Genomic DNA, 19,900 nt, shown 5'->3' with positions numbered 1-19,900 from the left:
TTAATAATAAGCGTATAAAAATAATATCGTAAATAATATTCCAAATGAGTCAAAATTAGAATAAGAGATCTTTAACATTGATGACATCATGACACCAGTTATCTTACAGGTTATTGTTCTAAGAGGTCAAAATGATGAGCATCAAAATAATTTCGGGATAGTAATGGATAACAATGTCAAAGAGAATGATAAACCTATAAATGGTCATATTATTTCACAGACAACGCATGAAATAAATCAGGTTGAAAAGTGCCCAAATTTTTGCTTTTCTTAAACGCAAAAAGTTCCTTATGTCAGGAAATTCGCAGTCGATTTCTGCTTTATTTTTAATGATTTTTAAGTAGTGTTTCAGGTATAATGATTTATCTTTGTTTTCTTTTAAGTCATAAAAAATAGATTGTATTTTTTAGTGTTTCTTTCGAGCTGCTCCACTTTATTTTTTAGAACACCTACTTCTTCTTTTAACTTGTAATTCTCCTGTTTAATAATCTCGAACTGCTCTTAAAGATTAGTTTCTAACTCCTGAATTTTCTGTTTAATTTCCTGTTTGTTCTTTCTTAGTTAATTTTTTATATCTTCATTCGATTGAACCAAAGAATGAGCTTGTATAAATCAGCCGTTGAAACCGTTTGATCCATTATCCGGTAAGATCGTCAAGTGTATAAAATCATCAAGTGTATCATTTCTAATCTTAGGAATTTTAGCCGAGATGCCACGATGATAGCAGAAAAATGAATAATATAGTTTTTTCAACTGCCCACTTCTAGATTATTTTCATTGTTTTTTTTAAACCATTTTAATGTTTTTTAATGAAAAAAATTCTGGTACACACGTGTTTCACTTAAAAGTTTCCCTTGATAGGCTTTTCACTATTTTAAGGATAGTACGAAATAATCAAACCATATATATTCAGAGCAAAGTGTTTACTTATATCTTAGCATATTAATAAACACTTTGTTCCGAATATATTTGGTTTGATTATTTCGTATTAATATTATTAACGATATTAATATTATGGTTACTATTTCTTTTTTCATTTTTTTCTGACATTACTTAAAGCCCGAAAGCAAAATAGATGTCATTTGTAATAATTGTATATAGTAAAAAAGTTTCATTTACTTTCAAAATAAATCAGTATAAAATTACGCAACTTGCTATAATTTAATTGCTGTACTCAGTCGAGTCTCTGTATGTGTTCATACTTATACTAACAGGAGATGACAAATATATCACATATTTTAATAATAAAGAAACAATGGATAAAAAGTGCGCCTTTAAACCCTTTTTTACGTTACTTTTACATCCTAATAAAGCAACATTTACAGAAAAAAACAACCTTTAAATGACATCATACACACACGTAAATTCCCACTTAAGAGCGAAAGTGGTAAGTTCTTATCGTCGCGTCTGACTAAAGTGAAGGCAGTACCACAAGCGAACCTTCTTCAAGAACAAACACAGCGTAAAATTAAATTCAATTTGCGGTCTTTTTTGATGGCAGTGCCAAATTTGAATATTCGAATTTAAATTTTTTAATGCGATATAAAACTTTCACTTACGTGTATGTGTGTGTTTCTTTTCTTTCTTTATTCGAGAATATTTTAAATTTTATTGGTGTATTTAAGGACATTTGGTAATGTTTTTAGTATAAGAAGAATGTTCGGAACTTCTTGTAAATTAAAACGTAAAAGTGCTTTAGACGTTTGTTCTTTTTTTGTTGTTTTGGTTTGCTTGAGTGGTAAGTACATCTCATGCTAAATAGAAATTGTTATCATAAATTTAAAATTATATTGTTTTTTTACTAAAAAATTATTATAATTTATTTGTATAATTATTATATTTTGATAATTTCTATAACATTGGATTACTAATAGGTATAAAATAAAATTTGAAGTAAGAAAGAGTATTTAAAACACTTCATGTTTTTTTCATTAAAATAATAATAATAATAAATTAATTTTATTAATAATGATTCAAAGCACCAACGAGCGCACACCATGTACCTTGGGTGGTAATCCTTTTTCCTCCAGTGTTATAGTACCTTCTGTGCTATGTGGGCAGTGTTCAGCACAACTGACTTCAGTAAAACCAACAGATTATGCTTTACAAGTATTTGGTCAATGGCTTTTGATGACCTTTTTGATATTTACCTTGTTGCTCCTATTTTTTAATCTATTTAAACTTAAAGCCTTGGAAATCCGCTCCATTGTCGGTTTTTTCATAAACTAGTATTTAATGAATTTAATAGATTTATGTTTACATCTCCAGTGAATACTTCAATATGCTTACTATTAATTTTATCTAAGAATTACTCTAAATCCTGAATATTATAACAGCTATAATTATCGTCTTCATATTTATTAGCCATTGAGTTTCTATCCGTAAATTCTTCTATTTAAGGTATTTCACTGCTTCCTTTTGGGTGATGTTATTATTGCTATGTCTATGAACTGGCACATTCTCCGCGTCTTATCTTTGATTATAATGTCTGGTTTATTTGCTTTGATAGATTTGTCGGTACAAACTTACTCATCCTAAATGATTGTAACCGGTGTGTCGATTACAGGATCTGGATTGTGCTGGTACCACTTGTCTTGAAGTTTGATGTTGTATTCTTTGCAGATATTCTAGACTGATAACTTGGTTATGTCGATTAAGATATGCTTTTTTTGCCAGGATTGGGCAGCCTATGACTACATGATGTATGGTTTCCTGATGTATCTGGAAAAGTCTGCAGTTTGAGTCTTCACCGTACTTAATGGCTATAGCTTATTCCTTGCAAGCTGTTATAAGAGACTCTGCTTCTACTTTGAGATTAGCGTATCGCAGTCAGCTCCATGATAATGTCTCATTAATTGTATTTTTCATTCTCTCTTTTACTATCTGTCTATGTAAAGCTTTCGTTTATCCATTTTTGTTTTGTTTCTTTCTTTATTTGTCCATGCCGGGGTACTTCTCTCCTTGTTTCAATTTCAGAAAAGTCTTCAAGTTTTTAAACTGGTCATTCCTCACCCCCCTTTTTTTTGGGGATGTAAAAACGGTCTATGACAGATTTAAGGTCTACGGCACCATGCATAAGGCGCCATGTAATGGGAACAAATTTATTATTTGTGTTAAGTTCAGACTTCAATAATCCCCTGATTCTTCAGCAGTACTCGATCTTTTGCGTTCATATTTCTCTGTTGGATTCATTATGTTTTTCAGTAAAAGAATATTTATAGATTTCTTGCTGTTCTTATGTTTTCATTGCAATGTTTTTTAGTTCTGTTTTGCCTTCGCTTATTTCTCTAGTCGAAACTCCATCTGAATTTTTGCAAGTGTAACCTGTGCCAGACTTGTTAAGTACCCAGAGGGAATAGAGCCATGCAAAACATCAATAGCAAGAGAGAATTTCCCCGATATTTACCATTCTTGATGTGAATGTCTTTAATTGTTATACTTGATGTTTTAGTCTTCAGGTTCAAATACATTTTTCATAAGTTCATTAGGTTTGCTATGAAATTTAGTCCAATTGCCGATACTAGGCACAATTGCTTTACTCTTAAAATTATTCTTAGAAGACCTTGCAGACACTTGCAAAGCGTGTGCTCGAGCTTGGTTATCTACATGAGCTATTGTATAGTGACAATTAAAGTAATGTTAACGATTGTTTCTTAAACTGCGCAAGCTTTGATAAATATCCCAATTTTGACTTCAGATGAAATATATTTAAATGAGAAGAATAGCTTTTAAATGGATCATCAATCGTGAGGGGCCAAGAAACACGAAAAAATAACAAAAGCCAACAACCTTCTAAATGGAGTTAATGGAGTATAAAACACCAATTAGAGCGACTTCGACGGCGTCCAAATTAAAACCGGTCTAAGGTTACAAGTCGAAAATTATAGTACAGTTTTCTATGCTTTTTTCGAACTGAAAGCTTTTCAAAGCCACATTTGTACAGAAAATCCTACTCTACTATAGTTTCTTCAAATTTCACCCACATCTGATATTCACACCTGTTAAGTTTGCCCTCGTTCAACTTTGACCAAGATGACCAATTGTATATTTATTATATTATTGTTTTTATAATGTGAATAAGCAATATATTTTTTGCTAAACAATAATTCATTTTTTTTATGTAAACCGAATATAATAATAATCTCTTCACATCTTTTTCTTTACATAACATACAATCAAATTAATAAGCGATTACTCGTTCAAAATAACACACATTCTGTAATAAAATTAGTACCGGTTATTAGAAAGTAAAAATGAATACAGTGCAATGGATAGAAGGAAAATAAAATGCAAGAAAGTCGACCGATAAGTTTCACAATTATTATCGTATATATAAGAAGCGCCTACTTTAGTATTTATTTATTCCTTTATTACACTTTCTTCTCACCGGTATCGCATGCGTTATGTAATTTTCAGTAAGTAGATGTATTGTTGTTGTAGGTAATTTGAGGTCAACTGTGAAGAATAAAATAAGTGTGAGCTGGTTAACCGGATCGTCAAATAATATTTAACATTGAAATGATTTTATTTCATATTAAGGAGTTAAAATTTTCTGTTTAAGATTTATGTGTTAATATATTTTTCAATTTTTTTTTAAGGAATACACACTCAAGAGGCTGAAAATTCTCAAAAACCAGAAGAGCCTCAGTCTATTCAAGATTTATTTAATACTACTTCTTGCATACCTAAGCCTTATAGATGTCCACATAAGCAAATTCAATTTTTTCTCTATACGAGGTAAGTCTACTCTAAGATACTTACATATTGGACTTTTTAAGATATTTGCATATTTGTACTCCTTTACTGGTTTAATAGATTCATATTTTTTAACTGATTTTTATTTATTATATGGGAATAAAGTCTACGAAGTAATTAATAAATCCACAAAAATTGAAATAAAAAAAATTACAGTCAAGGGTGGATTAAATAGAAACAGACACCATAATAAATATAGGAGAGGTTTAGATGTTTGAATATCTTAATTATGGAAAACCAATGCTTGTAAGACTGATTTGCTTCACTTATAAATAATTATGCTATAATTAAATCTCTTTAAAAATAAATAGCCTTTAAAAAAAATGATTGTCTTCATCGAAATCCCAAGAACAAATTCAATATTTTACATATAGGACTCGACAACCCATTGTTAAAACGATGAGGGCTAGGGGCTCCCACAATTACGAGCACTGTCCACTGTTCTGTGGTTTTTAGTAGTCGATGACATATCAATGATCTAAACAAAGCTGACAATCCAGTAGTCCTTTGCGCACATGAATATGATACATATAGCACATGTGCACTTTGCAATGTGTACATGAACTATCTTGGTACGATTACGCAAATATCAGACTCAAGTGCTTTGATTCTGCAAGAAGACTTTTGATAATACCTGGAGTCTGTCCTCTAAGATTTTCGATCTCCTTACTGGATCCACTCATCTATTGCCAAAACTCTTAAGTATAACACCTCACAATCCGAAGTATCGCAGGATCTATACGAACGGACCCAATGAAAGCCCCTGATAAGCCCTTCTCCCCTGGACCTTGTGATGCAATTCGAGGCCTTGGTGATACCTCAGTGATACTGGTCATACTAAACTCTGGTTGCAGGCCGCACAGGAATGTCCTTTTCTTCTTTACTGGACAGCAAGTTACTTCGAAGATAGACAAAAACACCTGACACGAGACAATTACTATGCTTAAGAAGACGCAAAACTCAGCTAATGATGTAAATGTCTAATTGGTTTCCAACTCTAAAGAAGTTATCTTTACACCCTAGATATTGCAACCTGGAGTGTTACTGATATAGGAAGCAGGCAAAGATTACAGAGCACATCATCAGGTAGTGCCCAGCACAATTTCTTAGACCAAAGTGCCGCATTGGCTTTTCCAAGGCTTCTGTTATTTTTCGGTGGAGCATCATAAGTCATCAGGAGATATACAAGGATTACATGCACAACAGCTTCTTAGCTACTGACTCTTGCCAAATTCAATTTACAACATGGCAACCACTTGCAACTTCTAAGCAAATATGCTTAATTTCTATTTAAGCAAATAATAGAAGGAAGTGTAATGATAGCATCAATTAAACTAATAGATATGTCATCCTAGTAGGTTGTTTATACTTGATAAAGATTAAAAGTTTTGTATATTTCTCAAAAAAGATAGGTCTCTTCAATATTTAGTTAATAAGAAATCGATATTTATGTCATCATCAAAAAACATAACCAGGATAGGATAAAAAATGTGAAATTGAGTATTTTAGTTCTTCAATACATTTACTTAATTTTCGCTTAAAGGACCATCAAGAGATCCAAAGGAAAACGTTTTTCCGTTCATTTTTATATTAATCCAAGATCGTTGGAAAGAGCCGTGAAGAGTCGGAAAATTAGGTGCTGTGAAACAAGCTTGAAAACGTGGGTAAATTGATATATTTTTTTTTTTGAATTTAAAAAAGTTGACATCAGTGTAGAAAAAATTTCAGTTGACACCGATATGGATTTAGAACCTCAAGTATTTTCTGATTGAGAGGAAATAGATAACCCTATGATTATTGAAGATAGTTCCGTCGATATGAATGGTCTTAGTCCAGATATATAAATTCATCGAAATAATAATCTGCAAGAAAAACGACACTTACCTGTGTAGATTCTTAGCAATGAGCAACAAGATTGAAGGTGTTTACACTTTTCCAAGTGTTGAAGACATCAGCATCGACGAATAAAATTAAATAAAAATTAAGAGGACAAATAAGATTTAAAGACTTTATCTAGAGTCGTTTTTTTTTTTAAATTTTACCTTCATTATTTTTGTAATCAGGTAGTAAGTTTCTACTGACCAAAGAATTTTTAGTTTTTGCATTTTTTGCCATAATTTTTTTTTTCATTAAATTAACATGGGTTTTATTAACATTTCAAAGGATATTTTGCGTGTCAAGTAGCCTCAATTGTGTGAATTCTTGCATTTAAAATACGATTTCTAAACAAATTTTATTTAGCTACATCATAAGGTTACTTACAAAAATGTATTTTTCTTCCGTCAATGTGAGCAGGACTACATTTTTTTTAAGTATTACATCTTATAGCACTTACCCCAAAGTAATGTGAAATAATTTTAGTTTCTATGAACGTAGCTTTTTACAAGGCAGGTAGGTCCCAAAATTTGGAAAAGTGTATCAAGAAGCCCCGTTTTACATTTAAAAATGTAAAGTAATACTAAAAAAAAGTGCTACACCTTCTCCTCTACTTTCTAATTCTCATACATTAGTTAAGCAAAGCAAAATTCATGAGGTTTTCAAGTTTCTGACAATCCGACTATATCAAAACCTTCTGACTCTATAAAATTTAAAAATTTGCAAAAATTAGAACACAATGAATGACCATTAAAATGTGCAAAGGTAATAGTGTAGTTGGATGCATTTACATAAATTTAATTATTACATGTGTCGAATAAAAATCATTCTTACTAGACGGTAGGTACTAAATGTATTAAGTCTGCTTAAAAATATTTATATAAAAAGCCATTTTCAATCATTAAAAACCTGTAATTATCAATAAGCATATTAACAGGTACTCTTAAGTAAATAAAATTTTAATTAATTTATGATTAAATGTTTAAAAGCAAAAAATTGAAACTCTATAGGACGTATTAGTGCTTACAAGAAAATAAATGTGGGAAGAGTAGAGACTAAACGCAATATTAATAAATACGTTATTTTAAAATATTTTTTATTTTAGAATTACAATCCAAATAATACATTTTATCTAAATTGAAACAAATACCGTTATTACTAAATTTCTTTTGCCTTTACACAGTTATTGATAGCGTTGTTTAGTCAAGCCTTTCTTGGGTGGTTATATTGAAGTTAGTTTAACAAAGTCTTCACCATCAGGCAATTTCAGTCCATAAATAGTTACGGAGATTTTCTTAGAACTATGCAGAACTATTCAGTAATACCCTCAATTGCCGCTTATTACTTGGAACAAATCCACTGACTTTATTCCGAAAATCGCAAAGCTACTCAAGCTTGAAATTCATAATGTTTATCTCAGCATTAATTTTTAATTTCAACTGTTGAAGAAAGCTACCGCATATTCTGCGGATTAGCTTTTCGAACCATTCTTTAAACGAGGCGAAACGTTAGTTACTATTACTTTAAGTAGTCGAACCTCTGTCCATATTGCATAAGAGCTCTAATTCTGAAACTAATGCTTAACGTGACGTGGAATGTATTGTATGAAATTAGAAATTGGTTTTCAAAGATGCAATGATACTGTTATATGCTGTGTCCTATTTAATTAAACGGATTAATTAACTCGTTAATTTTTAAAAATAGAACTTTGCGGTTTTCAGAAACCTTTTTTCACTTTTTTGTCAAACTAATAATGCTGCAAACAAAATTAAGCTGATTCATTTTGTGTCTGAGATAGAAGGTGAAAATAAAAGACTTCACATTTAAGGGTGCTGTCATAGCTCGCACGCTATATAAAACAAACTTTTGTATTTTGACAGGTAAAATGAAAAACATAGTCTCATGTCAGTCCATTTGTTTATTCTACATATACCTTACATTCCAAACATGTTCTATCAGGGGATACTACAAGGAATTGGTCGAGAAGATAGAAACAAGAAAGAAAGAAGACGAAGAAGATATCAATTCCTTTTAGTATCCCCCTAATGATAAACACTGCTATGTCCACAACATGTTGGGAATTCTAAGCTATATCTAGAATACACAAGTGGACCATGTGTTTTAAATTTTACCTTAGCCCACGACTCACTGCAAGTATGGACTATTACTTCGCTATATTTTGTTTTAATATGAAATCGTTTTAATAAGCAGGAAATTGAATACGCGGAATGATTGCCATACCCTACCGGTACTCACGACGCGGACTAATTATACAATTACCTGGACTGCTGATGCAAATGACCACCATAACCAAAAATAACCACTGTCTGGTGGCTGCCATTTTTATAGTGGTTGTGTCTTTTTGATGTTGGTCACTCTGAACATTTTCAGTGTTGCCAACAAAAGATAAAATAAATCAAGGTAAATGTTATGAAGTTGATGGCGCTGACGTTTGACCTGTTACGAACTAAATTTATTTTTTTTATCGACATTATTTTTAGACCATCACAGGGATTCTAAAATCGTCGATCACGATCACTCGATATGACTGATTCTAAATAAAATTAACAATCGTGAGTATATTACAGATTGTCTAGTTTTTGGCAATCTGGAAACGACACGTTCGGGAATATCTCGGAAATATACGAGTATATTCCTCCTAGTACGAGCATCCTTTTTTAAACGTATTTATTTCACTGTTTGTTTATCAAAGCCGAAGTATTGTAGCTTGTCTGTGTTATTTATCATAGAATAATATCTAGTACGGCTCTCAATTCTCCCCCCTCCCTCTCTTATTATTTGAATGCGTTTATATAAAAATTTGAAATTTGGCACACATCATTAGCAACCTAAATACTACTTTTTGGTCCTTAGCTCATTTTGCAAAACTTTAAAATGATGCCAGTTTGAAAAACAAATTTAACAAGAAAATGAGGTCATACGATACATCATTTGAAAGCTACCACTGAATGCTTTATGGTCCTAGAATAACTCATTACTTTTACGCATAGCAAAATGGCAGCCTTTCAAAAAAGTTAAATTTTTGCGTTTTTATTTTGATTTAAAATAATTAAACTTTAGGTTACATAGAAATGTAACTATTTTACTACAAAAGATGTTGAAAATGTGCATTATTACCTTAGACAGTAAAATAATCTACTGGAGAACTTTTTACGAACATTTTGGAAAGTGGCAACATGAATATTGCGACATACATCAATTATTCTTTGACGTAGGTCGAAGATAAATTCGAGCTGGGTGATGTAGACTTTTTGCTTCAAATAGCCCCATAAAAAAAGTCCAGATGTGTAAGATCGGGCGACCTGGCGGGCCACTCGATAGGCCCTCAACGATCAATTCATAATAATGCATTCATCCCAAGTTAATTGAAACTTATTTTAGATGAGGATTACTTTCTTTCACAAATTTTAACGAAATTCTTAAACAAGTGCAAGAAAAATCTCAGATCTAACACAACTATCTTAAATTCTAACTAAATGTAACTTTTTACTTCCCAAAAACTTTAATTGATTTGTTTTCCTACAATTGGCACAACTGAAATTTGTCAGAGTGACCAACATCGAAAGAACACAATAACGCAAAATGGCGGCCACCTAGTAGTGGTCAATTACTTACATTTCAATGGATTAGCAGTCCAGGTATGTTTATTATGTTCGTGGACTGACCCTACTCAAAAAACACTACCGTCAACGTAACAAACGGCAAAAAATTACAAAGTTTCCATATCTTGTTCATAAACTCTTTGTATTAGCAAGCGGCCATTAAGAATATTTTTTCGAATCTAACTAATATGCTACACATGTTACCGTTTCCTAGATCCGATTGAAGTTTTACGTAGAACCGATGGTGCACGGTAAGCCTAAGATGCCGGAATTGCTATGTCTCCCATAATATAGTGTCCCCAAAAGCAACGGTAAGCCGGAAACGGGCTATAGACCAGGTGCTTAGGGCTTTAAAAAAATGTATTAAATAAAATCTTACTTGAGTACTTTTAGAATAAACAAAATATAAAATAATAGAACTAAATTCAGAGACAACTGTTCAAATTTTTAAGCAATTATCAGATTTTTGCTCAACTTGTGTTGAAAATTGCGTCTTTTGACCATCATTTCCCAACTTTAACTTACTGTCCCGGAAAAGAAAATTACTTGGCAAGTGATTTCAAAAGTTGGCGTATCTAATCTAGATTTCAATTTGGTAAGACACTTGCTAGATTCTTAATTCAATAGGGATGTATTTTTTTAGTACATAGTCAAATGTTCGACGCTACTCAACATAGATTTTTTAAATATTTTCTTTTAATCCCTGAGCACCTGGTCTCTTGCACGTTTTCGGCTTATCGTTAATTTTTATATGCTTTGGTTTCGTAATTAGGAAAACGTTGACCCAATGGTACGTAATAGACTCTTGGCAAGTGGAAAATGATGTAAGCGAACTTCAAAAAACACTAGCAAACAAATCAAGAAATTCTTGGAGGTTATCCGTGAATTTCAATGTGCAAATAACTTCGGAAGCCGTTTTATTATCCCCGATCTCTTTGTGTCTTGAGACTTTCTTTACTCGGAGTGAGGTTTCAAGTTGAGGCACTAAGGGCTAAATCAGGCCTGTATGAAGGACGTTCTACGTCATAGGGAGGTCGAAGAGATTTCTTCACCACCCCCCTTGTATTAGGTCTGAAGAAAACAACTTGTATATACTAGAACTTTGTAGTACTGATTCCATTAGTTAATTGCATTGCAATTGCATTATTTGGTATATTTATACCTTTTTAAAAAATTAGCAAATACGACAAAATTTTTTGTGCCAAAACAGCTTTAAAAGCCCGTTACGTCTCTCAAAACTCGACAAGAAATAGCAACAGATCACTGGTATGATTGGTTGTTCTTCTTTATGAATCTAAGGCAGCTAATAGGGTAGAATAGTCTAAAGTTGTTCATATGGTAAAGAGCTTCCATTCTTACTTTAAAAAAATTCAAAGTTATGAATATTTATCTATGAGACTTTACTTTTTACTGAAAAATTTTGTTTTCAGTAAAAAGTAAAGTCTAAGTAAAAATGTATTTTTTTTTTTTGAGAAATTTATATGAATTTTATCGGAATTCAGTAATATTCAGTGTCTATGGGTTTATATTTTGGCCAATACCGATACACGATGTTGCAGATTTTTATTTCTACCTTTATATTACTATAAGTCGTTTGGTTTATTTTATTCAAATGAGATCTGAGATCAAGAAAATACTATATAGAGTAATAACTCGTGGCATTATTTTACATATTTCAAATTAGTATTATTCACATTGTTGTAGATATTCCTAAGAGCGACAATCAAATAAGACAACTTCTCGACGTATCAAATTGATCTTCTTTAAAACCGAGAAATATAAACTGTATAAAAAAGAAAATCGCAAAAATAACGAGAGAGCAGTATTAGCCAGTGCTGAAATAAACAGGTCTAATTCAGGCAAAATTATTGGAACTAGTACAGGTGTATCAAAAACACAAACCCAACGAATTAAAAAAATAAGTATAAGCCATATAAAGTGAATGTAGTTTAGCAGCTACATCCTCTAGGTAAAGATATTCATCATATAGTTTGTTTGATATGAAACCTTTGTGTATTGTTGATCTTGATTATTTATTATGTAAGGTATTTTTGAATAAAGGACGATATACCTTTAATTAACTAAAAACTACTTAAAATGAAATATTACTAAGCAACATAAAAGAAAATTAATTATTACATAAAAAATTTAACGAATGACAAATATAAGAGAATAGTCCGCAAATGAAAATAATTTAAGTCTTTCAAAACTGCAATTCTCAATCTAAAGACCTTGCACTAGTTCTTTACACCGGTTAACGCGGAAGAAAATTCTATATTCAGAGAAGGTATACTATGGCATACCAGTTTTATAGACAAACTACATATATTACAACTTTTTTATCTCTTGAGAAATACTGATAAGTAGAATACCTTACAATTAATTTAACTAATTTTAATGAAGTCAACATGTTTTTTACCTTTTTGCTTGTCTATTAATATGAAAAAATGGAACAAAGAATTTTTTTAATAAATCATTTTCCTAATTAAAAAAATAGATTTCTCAATATCAAACCATTAATTTATATGACATGCTTCATGGAATGAAACCATTTAAATGTTCATTCTAACTTGTTGACATGCAAGATGTACTTATAATGACCACGATGGCGTTTCCTTGGGTTGTAACAAAAAAACGATTTAAGCTAAAAGGCATGTTTCGTAAAGTAGACGTAGAATTATTTAACTTAAATGACCTCGTTAATTTAAAAATACCATAATTAACCTATGTTAACCTTCAATTTTTGTAGCTTGACAAAAAATGTCTTTTAGGAGAACCCAAGAGACTCCAGAGCTTCTAAATACTTTGGATGAAAACTCTCTGTATAACAGCCAATTCAACAGGAGATATCCAGTAAAAATTGTTGTCCATGGGTTTGGTGGAGGCAGAAACTTATCACCTAGCACTGATATGAGAGAAGCCTATTTTTATAGGGGTAATTACAATATAATTATTGTGGATTATGGAACTTTAGTAAAGGAACCATGCTTAAGTGTAAGTAAAAGAACCAAAATTAAATATTAGTATTACTCAAGAGATATACTCTTACTTAACAAAATGTTGGGTGCCAACATGTTTTTTAATTTTTCATTAAATTTGTAGATATTGGGTTAAATTATATATACTTACTAGTAGTATTTTTTGGTTTGGAGTGATCAATGTGCACACCCATAACGGTTTTTAAGTGCGTCTTTCTGTAATTCCCTAAGAGAATCTTTTAGATTTTTTATGAGGTTCGGTAAGAACCCATTCGTATGGTTTAAGCCTAGTAATGTTTTGATAAATGGCCTTTCCAAGTGTCCTGATTGCACATTTTTCCCAGCCTCTTTGTAGGCTCTTTTCTGGTTTCAGTTTAGCTTAGTTGTTTTAGAAGCTTAGTTGCCGTTTGATACAACCTCTTTGTGATGCTAAGAGCCTCTCCCTGGAGATGAAGATGTAAGGAAGTTAAGCCAAGTAACACCATTATTACAGCTGTCGGTGTCATTCTTCAAGTTCCAGTTCTCTTTTCCTTACAACACAAATTACTTTTAGTTTTGAGTATGACTCTCCTAGTTTTCTCTATGACATCATTGTCATTTCTTGTGTAAATTTTTTCGTTTTCGCACTCGCACGCGATGTTCAGCACCTCTTGGATAACCTAAGAGATTCTTTGATTTTCACTATCTCTCCTGAGTAACTAAATCATCAGTATATGCCTAGACTTTTATACTTCACATAGTTGAATGATGGCAAGCAGATCATGAACCATATTTTCACAGAAAAGAAAAAAAAAGAACATATTTTTGAGGACATTTTCGCTTAACCCTTAATATGATCATTTTGCCTAGTAAGGAAGGAGATAATCTTTTTTAGAGCATCACCTTGATTCAGTCACAGATGTGTGGTTTGATCCCTCTCGCATGGGCAGACTTATAAAATTAGTTTGGTAGGTTATAATACTTATAATACTTATGCTGCCAACAAGACTGTTGAGAGCTGTCGCTTTTTTCCTGTTAAGCATATTAATGGACATTAAGAGATCGCGTATAAGTAAAATGTTTTTCTTTTTATATTATACTCATCTGTGATCGTTTCCAATCTTCCAAAATTTTCTATTTGATCCAAATGATTTTGTCTTGGTTGTTGAAGGCCTGGCATTAAATCTCAATCAGGATCACATTCTTACCCTTAAATTAACCATCAGGAAAATGTTAAAACTAATTGAATTCGGTCCTTAAATTTGCTCAGTTTCTTAATTTATTTATCTAATAAATAAAAATCCCAATGTTGGAATATGTGTTTCAAGACAGCCCTTGGACTTCAATTGAGAAAATCGCCTCTAATGTGAAAAGCTTATGTGAATTAACTCTCCTCTAAACGTTAAATACCAACAAAAATACATAATTTCCATAGGATTGCCCAATCTTATGATGTTTGAAAGGCTCCGATACTTGGCATTGGGGGACACGATCTATGCTATATTTTTTGTCTTTTAATCATCTGCTTCTGCTAAACGAACCGACATCATGTGCAATTAATTTTTATTTTTGCACAAATGTCGAAACAGGGTCAACTCGTAAAATCTATCATTAGTAGGAAGTCGCATATAAAATGTCATTTTTGTTAATTATGCAATATTATATCGCTAATGCGTGTTTTAGGTAACATCCGTGTGTGTTTATAACCCAGTTTCGCATAATAATTTAAGGAATATTGGCGTTTAGAAAATTTTTATTTTAATGACTTCCTTTTAAGCAAATGGAATGGGCGCCGAGATTCTGCGCCAAATGCATTTCCCAACTAATACGTTATCTGACTCAACATCCAAGGGGAGTCAGAGCGGATGACTTACATCTTATCGGCTACAGCGTTGGGGCACATATTTCCGGATTAGTTGCCAATTTTATGGATCCGGTGCTGGATGGAAAAATTGGAAGAATTACAGGTATATATTTTTTTATAATTATTTTTCCACTTTTTTAGTTCAATTCCAACTTTTTTTAATGACAGGTCTGGATCCGACAATTTTCTTTTATATGGGGAGAAATACTTCCAAAGATCTGGATGCTACTGATGCCCACTTTGTGGATATACTTCATACAGGCGCAGGGATTTTAGGGCAGTGGGGTCCCAATGGACACGCTGATTTTTATATTAATGGAGGGTCTAGTCAGCCCGGATGTGGAAGCGATACCGTTTTCAGTAAGTGTTCTTTAATATATTTTTAGTATACATTATAAATCTTGTTTTTATTTTGCAGAGACCTTGGCATGTGATCACACCAAAGTTACACCATATTTTATTGAGTCTATTATAACCAAAAAGGGATTCTGGGCTTACCCTTGTCCTACCTTAATAAGCTTTATGTTAAATTGGTGTTCGCCCAATGAAAATGATTATGTTCTTATGGGAGAACACGTCAGCCATCAGTAAGAACCTTTTTCTAATTTTACATTTAGGTTACGTATCAAATTAGCTAAAGTCTGTTAAAAATGGAAGATCACTTCCCTAATTACCCTATCAGGCAGTTTATTATAATGTTAAGTAGCCGGACCAGATTATTTTTTCAGCCTCCAGTTCTATAACACAAAATGTTCATCTGGTGCTTTAATTATTGAAGTGCTCGTGAACGGAAGCCTTTCCCACACTACTTAATAAAAGAGGTTTTAAAATATATATTCAATAAAAATTTCTAAAGTATCATATGCCTACAGTTGTCCCGCAAGAACTCCAAACTCACAGCATCTCTGTTAAATGGCTCACAATACAATTGAATACGATAGGTGTGAATGTGTAAAATATATAGTTCTTAAGACTGCCTCTGGAATATTAATTTTCAGATTTGTAAGTACATGATTATCTCTATAAGGAAATGCAACCTTGCTAGTCTACTGTATTAAGTAACAATCTTTTAACATAGAACCATTCGTTGATAATCGAGTATGTAGATGCGGAACATTCAAGATTCACGATATACTGGTCACAAAGAAGACTAGTAGTAAAAACGTAAAAGTATGTATTTTTAGAATTAGTGCTACTTCGGTAAAAGCATCTCATGATAATGATGAGTCTAAGGCCTTGCTCAAATCATCGAACATAACAGTGTTTAAATGGAATCTACTATATATGAAACGTAGTTTAGAAAGCCTTCTAAAACTGAGAATGTGCGATTATTTTCAATGGATATTGTATACATATAGACCCTTGGATCTAATGTAATGAACAGTGCTTCTTCAAGTTTTTCCAGTGTCCATAAACTCTTCAGAGCAATAAACGAATATGCTTAAAAAATGTTCTTTTCTGAAAACTTCTTCTATGAATATTAGGAGAATCTAGAGCTAGATCATAGAGATAGAGGGTGTATCTCGACTATGTAGAAGTCACCGTATTTACAGGAATATTTAGTGAAAGGTATTAGTAGTATGAAGTAGTACGAAATTGTTTAGTAAAGCCATTATTATAAGATTATATTCTTATAGCCATATATTATAAGAGATGTACAAAAACCAGTTTTGTATAAAACAATCGGGAAATATTAACTGGGTCTACCAAATTTTATTGATAAGAAGAGTCAACTACCACGTCTGTGGCAACCTGATCAAAGCGATAGGATACAGGAGAAATTTATTCTCCTGTCCTACATCCTTATAAGAATGCTTAAAGCGAGGCCAATACTCCCTTTATATTATTTTTATAAATATACTTTAATCGTCTAACTTAATAGGTATCAAATATGTCACTGATAGAGTTCCTCACTTCTAACTTAATGGGGGAAATTTTAAGTGTGATCTACAATAAACTAGTGAATCGCCGTAGATGAATGTGAGTGGTTAAGTACTTGAAATCAATATTGGTCGATTTTTACCATGTCAACCTCTAAAGTGTGAAATAGCGTATTGCCATGATAAAACATATTTACTTTTTACTTTATATGAATGCGGCCATTTTCCGTGTCTGCCTTTAACGTCGTCTGCTCTTTTAATGTTTTTTTTTTCTGTATAAAGATGATTAACCGATATGATCGGTCAAAAAAACCGTTGTCATCACTTTCTTGGTAGCAGAAAGTCTCCTCTAGAGCGTCCACTTATCTTTATAATTGCGTAGGCCTTTTAAAAACTAAAACTGCTTAATACTCGATTTTTAACAGTTTCACAAATAGACTCGGATCGTCTGACTTAAGCCATTGTTAAACAACTGCTTTGATACAGTTAAAAAATTGACACCAAAAGGACAACCATATTCACCAGCGTTTATTAATGAGTACTCCATCTTCACGATAAAGTCGGAAACTTCAGTTTACTACTCACTTAGACCGAATAAAAATTGTAAACATAAGAGACAAATTAAAAAAAAATTGTTAATAAAAATAGTTAGTAATTATGCCCTTTAGTGGTAAAGCGACAAACATCTAAGTTTATTAGCAAACTTATTTCCAACATTATCTTTTGTTTGTTTTTACGTTCTTTAATAAAAACGAATGGAGGAGAACATCTTATTGAATTACACTGTGTATATATATCTTTTTTAGGGCCAGAGGTATCTATTATGTGAGAACCAAAGCTGACCCTCCATGGGCTCTGGGTCCCCCACTAGAAATAAAGCAAAGATTGGTCAGGAGAATTTCATCATTAAAACAAGGATTGCAGCGGACCCAGGGAAACAATAACAGCAGATGACAGTAAAACTTTTACTTATTTCTGTTTAAAAATTGTTCCAAAGCTTGCCATCTATTGAGCGTTTTCTTTGTATATACCTACATATATTTATTCGATTCTTATTTGAGATTTCTTTTTTCTCTGTTTTAAATATTTAGATGAATATTGATAGTAGAACCTGTGATTTATAGTAATACATTTTAACATGAAAATAGTTGATTTATTTAAATCATGATTTACTTATTTTTAATAACGTAACAAGCCTAACTACAGAAAATAATAACAAAAAGTGATTAATTAACTAGCATTTGAGTTTTCCCTGTCAACTAGCTCTCGATTTAACATCAGAACAGACATCCAGTGATATCACAGAATGCAGGCTGATTCAGTTTATCCAAATCCTTGAGAAATCCGTGTAAAATAAGTTCAATGCATCTGTCAGACTCGGTTCACTAAAAGCCAAATATACGAAATTCTCAAGAGCTGTAGCTATCTCGTCAGCAGATATTACAATTTTTAAGTTGTTTGTCAATTAAAAGACAGAAATCTGTGGAACACGATATAATGGGATTGCCAGCAATGAGCAGCAATTATTAGAGTCAATTACTGTTGTGTCATTAGAAAATAAAGTTTATTTTTCCTTCCTCCTTAACAAAATTTGTAACATTTATGTTAACAATGGAGGAAAAGCAGCGGGTTAGAAATTCCCCTAATAAGTGATTTATAGTGAAATGACTGAGAAATGAGAGTATGCTATCGATGACAGTTAAGGCAGAAAAGATGCGATGATAACAGAATCTCATGACCGACAAAGTCAAACGTCTTACACAGACTAATACTGCCCTGCAGACTCCACCACTATTTATTTGCTAAAATTAATAAAGAAAATTATATATACCGTCATGTGTATTAAAATTCAAAATCTAGGATGAACCTTAGAAAGGATGTTATTTTATCTAAAACTGTATTGTTTGAGGGAAGCGAGAAATGGGTTAATGGGTTTGAAGTTGAAAGGCTCATTTAAATACTTCCATACATATAAGACGTACCACATACCATATAACCTGTTTAAGTTTTTTTCTCAAAATTACTTTAAGATTTCCTGAAAGTCAACAAAAAAGAACACAAAGTTACTTTTTGTAATCTTATAGTATAGCGTATATGAGACATTTATTTAGATATGTCCATAATTTTCCCATTGAGTGGTTGTTCATACGTAATTTGCTCTGCCTATGTCTTTTAAACAGTTTTTTTTTGCAAGTATCTTCCTAAATTTTATTTATGATAGAAATTTCAAATTCAAGTGTTTAATTTCCATGCCTTAGTCAGCATTCGATAGCAAGCAATCTTATAATAGTAATATTCTTATCACCTGTTCGTGACTTTGGGACCAGTGGGCAACATTGGCCTCATAGTTCTTAGAAATTGTATTTCGCTAAGCTCCCAGCTATTATACCATTCTTATGCTATGTGGTTACATTTATCTCTATTCTGTGTAGAACGACTGGTAAACGAGTAAAATCTGCAAAATCAAAAAAAAAAGTTTTCCATTAGTCCTATAGCCCTTCTCCCTCATTGCCTGTTAAGTTTTATTCTATTGGTTTAGGTTTTCTTCTACGTACCTTCAATCAAGACTTAACCTTCTTCATCAATTGCGCCTATTCTTCTTGTGCTTTCAGAATAATCATGGTACATATGAGTATCTTAACGTCACTACTTGAGCCAGTTGCACTTAAGCGATTTTGAATGAAAGACTTGGAATAGTGGGTAGCGAGAGAGCTCTTCTAAAAGTTACCTAATGGACCTGTCTTACCTCGAGGAAGTCAATGAGGTGCTCCTGTGTTGTCCACAAATTTAAACCTACCACGCGTGCTAGGCACTCCCCTATTACGTGGTTTAAAGAGAGTAGAAAGAAAGAGTAGTTCAAAAATCAGTCACTAGCCAAATTTCGCATTTCTTTTGCGCAGTAGTTGTTTAGTCATCTATGTCAGCCTTCTTCTTCTTCTTCAAGTA

General features: G+C 32.1%; 1 protein-coding gene across 1 annotated transcript; it reads left to right on the top strand.

Moving 5' to 3' along the window:
- Positions 1-1,419: 1,419 nt before the first annotated feature.
- On the top strand, positions 1,420-18,101 carry LOC126738839 (phospholipase A1 member A). Its single transcript, XM_050444295.1, has 7 exons — positions 1,420-1,738; positions 4,599-4,737; positions 13,025-13,247; positions 14,988-15,177; positions 15,243-15,434; positions 15,493-15,661; positions 17,761-18,101. Exons 1-7 carry the CDS (start codon positions 1,657-1,659, stop codon positions 17,906-17,908), a joined length of 1,143 nt encoding a protein of 380 aa, XP_050300252.1. The 5' UTR covers positions 1,420-1,656; the 3' UTR covers positions 17,909-18,101.
- Positions 18,102-19,900: the final 1,799 nt, after the last annotated feature.

This window comes from Anthonomus grandis, chromosome 7 (assembly GCF_022605725.1).
Source record: "Anthonomus grandis grandis chromosome 7, icAntGran1.3, whole genome shotgun sequence".
NCBI lineage: Eukaryota > Metazoa > Arthropoda > Insecta > Coleoptera > Curculionidae > Anthonomus > Anthonomus grandis.
Note: the sequence above shows the minus strand (reverse complement) of the source record. Positions and strands in the feature narration are given on the sequence as shown.

Bases quoted from the DNA above. Each gene is read 5' to 3' on its own strand.
- LOC126738839 (XM_050444295.1), top strand. From the start codon at position 1,657: ATGTTCGGAACTTCTTGTAAATTAAAACGTAAAAGTGCTTTAGACGTT. The intron at 4,738-13,024 runs GTAAGTCTACTC...AATGTCTTTTAG, and splicing joins CAATTTTTTCTCTATACGAG to GAGAACCCAAGAGACTCCAG. The intron at 13,248-14,987 runs GTAAGTAAAAGA...CTTCCTTTTAAG, and splicing joins TAAAGGAACCATGCTTAAGT to CAAATGGAATGGGCGCCGAG.